This window comes from Orycteropus afer, unplaced genomic scaffold (assembly GCF_000298275.1).
Source record: "Orycteropus afer afer isolate SDZICR_OR568_19922 unplaced genomic scaffold, OryAfe1.0 scaffold00042, whole genome shotgun sequence".
Taxonomy (NCBI): Eukaryota; Metazoa; Chordata; class Mammalia; order Tubulidentata; family Orycteropodidae; genus Orycteropus; species Orycteropus afer.
Genome location: NW_006921629.1, coordinates 5,677,198 through 5,684,993, shown reverse-complemented (window position 1 = coordinate 5,684,993; position 7,796 = coordinate 5,677,198). Strand labels below are relative to the sequence as shown.

Sequence of the window (7,796 nt, the reverse complement as noted above, 5' to 3'; positions counted from 1 at the left end):
CACAGCTAATAGGCAATGAGGCAGGACTTGAACCTGGGCTTCCTGATACTGGGTCCTTAACCACCATGTTATGTTGGATTCTCAGCATTCAGCCTAGTACTTGGCACATACTTGATGGCTAATACGTGTTCTCATGAATGAATGAATGCATAAATACATGAATCAAGACAGTGCTCCCCATTCACCTCTCCAGATGGGATTAATTTAGAGATTTTCTTGGTTGATTTTTTTGGGAGGAGGAGAGCATGGGGTGGCAGGCTTGTGGGCAAAAGTGAAAGCCCCAACTGCAAACTGGCTCTGCCTCCTGCCAGGTACGAGTGGTTTCGGGAGCTGGGCCTGAAGTGGTACGCCCTGCCTGCAGTGGCCAACATGCTGCTCGAGGTGGGCGGCCTCGAGTTCCCAGGATGCCCTTTCAATGGCTGGTACATGGGCACGGAGATTGGGGTCCGGGACTTCTGCGACGTCCAGCGCTACAACATCCTGGAGGTAACGAGGGCGGCCCAGCTGAGCCAGCTGGAGGTGTGGGCTTAGGGGCAGGTTGCAAGGACTGACTGAGCCCCATTGCTCCGCCTCTGCAGGAGGTCGGCAGAAGGATGGGCCTGGAAACACACATACTGGCCTCCCTCTGGAAGGACCGGGCTGTCGTTGAGATCAACGTCGCCGTGCTCCACAGTTTCCAGGTATGTCTGAGGTTTTGTGAGTTTGAAGACTTTGTGGTTAGAAGGGCATAGTTCTGATTTTCTACATGCATGTACATTTAGTGTTGTTTTTGTTCAGGACTGTATGTGGAGTAGGAAGTTCTGCAGTTTTTCAGGCCCAGGGCTCCCATGGCCCACCAGCCGACTTTTACACCACACTTGGTCTGGAGCAGAGAAACAAACCGAAAGTCTCTCCTTCCACAGTTGCCTTTGCTCCTCATATAAATAAGCGTCTTACAAATGGAAAGCGTCTTACAAATGTGCCATATGAGAAGCATTTACAGATCAGATCACACTGCCCCTCCCTCTTTTTGATTGGCACATGATTAGACAATAACTGATTTTTCCATGGTATCCTTAATTTGAGCCTGGTGGCACAGTGGTTAAGCAGTTGCTGCTAACTGAAGGTGGGCAGTTCAAATCCACCCCGTGGCTCTGAGGGAGAGAGACCTGGTCGTCTGCTTCTGCAAAGATGACAGCCAAGAAAAGCCTGCGGGGAAGTTCTACTCTGCACAGGTGGGGTCGCTGTGAGTCGGAACTGACTCGATGGCACCCAACAACATCCTTAATTCAAAAATACTTTAATATTATGATGCCTTTTTAATCTGTTTCCATGAACAATTTGAGATCACCTTCAGAAAATGCATATACAATAAACTAATGACATTTAAGTGAGAATTAAAATACAATCAATACCACTAAACACACAAATCAAAGTAGAAAGACAGGAGCAAGAGAATTACAAATAGAATACATAAACGCCGATCACATGGTTCCACACAGTCATATTGGTTAGGCTGTAAATTTGATTTTGAGCTTCCTGGTGGCCAGAGTGAAAAGGAGATCATAGTTAATTATGTGGTTCTTACTGTCTATACGGGATGAACAAAGACAGTTACTTAGAGGAATCAGAGTGTTACCTAGTCCTTTACTCTAAAATGAAACGTGTCATACGAGCTTCATATAAGGAACGCCGAGAGATGCCACAGGTGGTAAACACTGGGCTGTGGACCCCGTGGCAGGCAGTTTGGGTTTTTTTCCTTGGAAGCAAAAATGTGTGGGCTTTGGAGCCAGACAGACCTGATTTTGAATATCAGCTATCGTAACTCTGGCAAGTTAGGTGGTTTCCGTGAGCTCAGTTTCCTCAGCTGTAAAATGGAGCTGATAGTGATGCAAGGGACCTCTGGTTTAGCAGAGACTTGATTGTCCATCACAAGGCAAAGCTCCAGGAGCCCTGGGCATTTCCAGAGTAGGCTTTTCACACACACTTACTCACACATGCAAACACAGCTTAGATTTCCTTGCTGAGTCACCCTGACCAGACTCAGCAAATGAATTCCTCCCAATGAAGAAGCTCCTGGAGACATTTAACTATCGTGGCTGTAACCAGCAGCCAACTGAGCTAAATGTGTTTCAGAGACGTTAGAGATGCTTTAAGGTCCCTGCGTGGTACAAATAGTTTGCACTCCACTGCTAACCTAAAGGTTGGCAGTTCGAACCGACCCAGTGGCAGGTGCCACAGAAGAGCCTGGCAATCTGCTTCTGTAAAGATTACAGGCAAGAAAACCCTATGGAGTTCTACTCTGACACACATGGGGTCCCCATGAGTTGGAATTGGCTTGCTGGCAATGGGTTTAGAGATTCTTTCAGCACATGCTCCCCATGCTGGGGCGACAGACTGCCAGTGAAGAAGGTGACAAGCTAGTGGGCGAGGGGAGAGCCTGCCAGGCCTGCTCCCCAGGCTGGAGGGATGGGAGTTGAGGACGGCCTGCAAGAAGAAGCTCAGACAGTTCAGGAAGAGCCCCCTGGGGCTGGCCTGACTCAGGAAGGGCTGGCCATGGACCACACATCCTGACTCCCGGGGACTCCCATTACCAGCCCTGACACTGTCAGGATGCGGATGTGTCCCAGATAACTCCTCTGATCCTCAGCTGCCCCCTGACCATCACTGCCATGCCCCTCCCCTGCTTGAGAGTCTCCAGAACTTCCTTGTCACCTGCCTTCAGGATAAACTTCAAAAGACTTGGCCTTGTTGCCTCATCTGTAAAATGGTGATGACAATAGTACCTCCCTTGTTATTTAATTAATTATTGTATGAATTAATGAAAAGCCATGCAAAAGGTTTAGCTACACTGCCTGGCCCATAGAGAACACTCAGTAAGCATTGGTTATCTATGTTATTATTATTTATTATGGCTGTCATTGTTATTAGAGCCACTGTCATCAGGTCCTGACTTCATACTGGTCTGGCACCCTGGGGGTGCTATATGTGTATACAAAACAAATGGAAGTGGAAGGTCAATTTCAAAAAGGCCTGGACACACTGGGTGCTTGGTCAGCTGGTTCTCTTGTGCTCCTTGACTTTGACTTGTACAGTTTCCTCGTCCAGGAGTGCCCTTGCCCTTCCCACAGGGCTCATTTTAGAAGCTTTCCCTGAAGTCTCTCATCTTTCCCATCACTTCCATCCTCTGCCCTCCATCGGCATCCACCGGCTGATGCAGTAACAGCCAACTTTCTCCTGCTTCTCCCGTGGTTGTTGCTAGCAGCACTCAAGCCAGCCTCTGACTCATGGCGACCCCATGCATAAGAGAACGAAGTGCTGCCCAGGCCTGTGCCAGCCCTATGACTGGTTGCACATTGGACTGTTGTGATTCATAGGCTTTTCCTTGCCTGATTTTCAGAAGTCAGTTGCCAGGCCTTTCTTCCTAGGCTATCTTAGTCTGGAAGCTCTGCTGAAACGTCATAGCTGCATGCGAACCTCCATTGATGGGGTGGCTGGGCATAGGGGCACTGGCTGGGGATTGAACTCAAGTCTCTCACATAGAAGGTGAGGATTCTACCAGTGAACCAATGCCCCCCTCTGCTTCGCCTCATCAGACTGAAATCTGCTGTGTCTTTTCCCTCTATATACCAGTGCCTTAGGCAGTGCCTGGCAGACAGAAATAACAACAGCAGCTCACATTTACTGAGCACTTCCTCTGCTTTACTTGTATTAACTACTACCTCCTTTCAATAACCTCAGGAGGCAGGAACTGGTAATATCCCCATTTTACAGTTAAGGAAACAAAGGCTTAGTTACAAACTCAGAGTCACACTGCTTATAAGAGGCCAAGGCTCTAGGGCCTGAACCACTATGTTAATCAAATATCTTTTGTTTGAATGAGTTGCCCCAGACACTGGGGAGAGCATTGCTGGGACAGTCGGATCAGGTTCACCCTCCGCAGCTTCTAATTACAGGATGTGGGACTTCGGGGCGATTTGTCTTCCATACATTACCTTCCCCCCGTGCTTCAGATCCCCCCACAGAGGCGTGCAGTCCCTTGTCAGCAGGGAGGGCTTCAACTCTGAGGAAGTAACTCCTGGAACTTCCTATGACAAATGGCTGGGATGATCTTTTCTTTACCTGGCAAAGGGTCCTGCGTTTTGAATGATCAGCATCCAGAGAGAGTCATTTGTTAGAAGTTTAGGGAGACCTGTAGGCATGACCTGAGATGCTGGATACTGCCCTTAGAGGGCCAAGGGGAGGCAAACTCACTGGATCCTAACTATGATGCTACCAGGTGACCTATGGGCTGACCGTGGCCAGAGTGTTTCTAGGGCTCCTTCAGAGGCCCTGGAAATGCCTTTCCATGTGCGTTCTTATGCTGAGCAGGCAAAGAGGGAGCCAGGAAGAACTTTCTCCTTCATAGTAAAGAAGGCCAGGCTTTCCCACACACCACCTCGGACAAGGCCTGTGGCTCCTGGCTGCTCTCCTGTTTCCTCTGCCCCTCGCCTCAACTCCCCTTCTTGCCCTCCTCTGACTTAGAAGCAAAATGTGACCATCATGGACCACCACTCAGCTGCAGAGTCCTTCATGAAGTACATGCAGAATGAATACCGGTCCCGGGGGGGCTGCCCGGCTGACTGGATTTGGCTGGTCCCCCCGATGTCTGGGAGCATCACCCCTGTGTTTCACCAGGAGATGTTAAACTATATCCTGTCCCCTTTCTACTATTATCAGGTAAGGGAGAGGTCTTCCTTTCCTTTTCTTGTAGATGTGTGAGTGTACACATGTGTGTGCCCATGTAGGTGCATGCGTGCACATATGTGTGTGAGTGTACATATGTGCATGCATGTGTGTTTGTGCGTGTGTGCTCACCCTTGTCTTTACCTGTAGAAAAAGAGGGAGCTGTGAGGCAGGGTGGAAGGAGGATCAGGGAACAGGGGGATATATTTTTAATGTTTCTCAGGCTTCATTCAAGGACAATGAGCAAATCTGCCTGTATCCACAGAGGGTGGGACTCAAGGAAATGCCTTTTGTAGTATATTTAATGATCTGTTGCTCTAACTGGCTTTAAGCTCCCAAGGGTGCCCCCCTATGGCACCTGCTTCCGTGGGAGGGGCCAGTAAACAGTCACGTAGCATCATGGGGAAGAGGTTGGCCCCTGAGTCAGATGCGCCTGGGTTTGATGCTGCCGCACCTCACTGTATGACCTCAGGCAGGGATTTCACGTCTGAGCCCTGGTTTTCTCATCTCTGCAAGGGATGGGAATTAAACCCCACGCGAGGAGGTTGTGTAGCTCTCACGAGCTGGAACATAACAGCTTAACCCAGTGCCCAACCCAGAAAGCACTCCATAACGTTAGCTATTGAAAGGAGTTCATTTTTTGTCACAAAAGATTTTGGTTAGATTTTTGGAAGAGTTTTGTTATTCTCAAGATGATAAGTAAGGAGACTGTGTATCCTGGCTTGCCTGGGACAGTTTATCCTGTTTTAATAGCACTTTTTTGACTCTCAGGTGCCCTGGTGTGGATGATACATTATGTAGTCTTCTAGTGAACACCAGTTACTGTGGAGTTGATTTCGACTCGTGGAGACCCCATATGTATCTGAGTAGAACTGTGACCCACAGGGTTTTTAGTGGCTGATTTTTCTTCTGAGGCACCTGTGGGTTAGCAGCTGAGGGCATTAATGGTTTATAACACCCAGTGATAAGACACTGAAACAGAAGAGAAATGGGGCCTCTTCCTTCCAAGAGAACATTAATGACAATAAGAACCCCTGACCACCCTCATGCACCTGGCTTTATGCCAAACACTGGGGATGCAATTCTGAGGGAGACAGAGTTGCATCCTCCCTTGGAGCTTTCAGTGAGGTGACAAGGGGTGGGGAGAGGGCCTGCGCCCCCTCCCAACCTATGAAGGGGCCCCTGGTGCTCCAGCATCCCCAACCCAAGCTGAGCCTGGCAAACCTCTGCCAGGACACCACACTGCCTCACAGCTCCCTCCTTCCCATAGGTGGAGGCCTGGAAAACCCACATCTGGCAGGATGAGAAGCGGAGGCCCAGGGGAAGAGAGATTCAATTCAAAGTCTTAGCCAAGTAAGCGTGAGCAGTGAGCATTTATGTCTGAAATATGACCCTTCCTTCTAGTCAGTCTCTGTCTGTAGGCCTTGAAGAGCAGGGACCCAAGAGAAAGGATGTTCATTGTAGAGTTTGGCTTTGAGAGGTCTGGACGCCAATTCCAAGTGTCGCCAGCCCCCATTGCCCAGCCATCTCTCTCCTCCACTTTTCCAAAGAGTCTGAGGAGTGGGCTGAGTAGTGTGGGGAGGGGAAGGGCGATTAGTCAGGGTGGATAGCTGGAGAGAAACTGGGTTGCTTTTCCCTCAACTGGCCACCCTTTGAACCCCGTCTTCCTGTTCTCCTGGGCCCCCGTATTCTTCTGGAAATCTCTCTCAGCACAGGTGTCTCTCTGTCTGTCCCTGTAGAGTCGTGCTCTTTGCCTCTGTGCTGATGCACAAAGCCATGGCGTCGCGAGTCAAAGTCACAATCCTCTTTGCAACGGAGACGGGAAAGTCAGAAACGCTGGCACGGGACCTGGGGTCCTTGTTCAGCTGTGCCTTCAACCCCCAGGTACCTGGCTCAGCCAGATGGGTGTCATTTTCTCTGCCTCTGTGCAGAGATGCTGGGAAACTATGAGCTAGGAAAATTAAGATGTTTTTTCTAGTCCTGGATGGCTCAGAGACTTGAGTGTGATGACACACATTATGAATCTCAGTGGAAGGAAAGAGTTGTCTGCAGGGATCCCCACACTTGAATGAATGCACTAAATAATGGTTTCTGTGGTATTGAGAAACACTGTCCTAACCCATCTAAGCTTCAACATGAGTTGTTCCAGATGACTCTTATTCATTTTTATTGGACCCGTTTTATACTGGGTTGGGTACTAAATGTGAAGGGAGCCAAAGATGAGTAAGATGCAGACAAATGGCGGGGGTGGAGTACACACAACAGGGAAACTAATCCGTGTTCCTTGGGATAATTACCACATGCTAGGCCAGTGCTGGGCTCCGAGGGCATGACTGTGAGTGGCACCGAGCCAGGCCTCAGCCCAGGACGAGGCAGCACTAGGAGCTCTGCCTTACATACCACACTGCCTCCTCCCAGTAGTGCTGCCAGGCGGCGCATGGTCCTAGTAGCTGTTACTCTGCAGATGAAGAACCTGTGTGTCTTATGTGAAGTGGTTTTTCCAGGGTCGCATAGCTTCTGGGGGATAGATGTGACTTTAATGATTTGGGGGACATGGCATGGGCCAGTGTAGTGTTGGACAAGATGAGGTATGATCTGTGCTAGCTGGAGAGGAGGCCCAGGTGGAAGGGTTAGGAATGATTAATAGCAAGGTTAGGAGTTCCTGGATGGCAAAAATGGTTAAGTGTTTGGCTCCTAGCTGAAGGGTTGGCAGTTCGAACCCACCCAGAGGCTCCTCAGAAGACAGGCCTGGTGATCTGCTTCTGAGAGGTCACAGCCTGGAGAAGCCGCTGGAGCACAGTTCACTCTGCACACATGGGGTCACCATGAGTTGGAATTGACTCAGCAGCTACTAACAACAACACAAAGTTAGTGAGGTCGCTGAACAGACCTCTTGATGCCACATCTACCTAATGACTCCCGGGGTCCTGAACATGCAGTGAAATGTGATCTTCACCTAGATTACCTCAAGGCAAAGCATTGGGTTCCAGAGGCACCGGGGGAGTCATCATTTTTGCTGCCTGCTGAGACAATTTTGTAGATCATATGTCCACAGATTGGGAATTTAAAATCGCAATGGAAGTGGCGAGGGT

At 49.4% G+C, this 7,796-nt stretch overlaps 1 protein-coding gene across 1 annotated transcript in view; it reads left to right on the top strand.

Annotated features, from left to right (window-relative positions):
* NOS2 (nitric oxide synthase 2) overlaps nucleotides 1-7,796 on the top strand; it is a 49,733-nt gene that overhangs the window by 24,980 nt on the left and 16,957 nt on the right. The window contains exons 9-13 of the mRNA XM_007937554.1: nucleotides 312-486; nucleotides 579-680; nucleotides 4,504-4,698; nucleotides 5,975-6,057; nucleotides 6,444-6,588. Coding sequence (XP_007935745.1) covers nucleotides 312-486; nucleotides 579-680; nucleotides 4,504-4,698; nucleotides 5,975-6,057; nucleotides 6,444-6,588 — 700 coding nt within the window. The remainder of the gene's footprint in view (nucleotides 1-311; nucleotides 487-578; nucleotides 681-4,503; nucleotides 4,699-5,974; nucleotides 6,058-6,443; nucleotides 6,589-7,796) is intronic.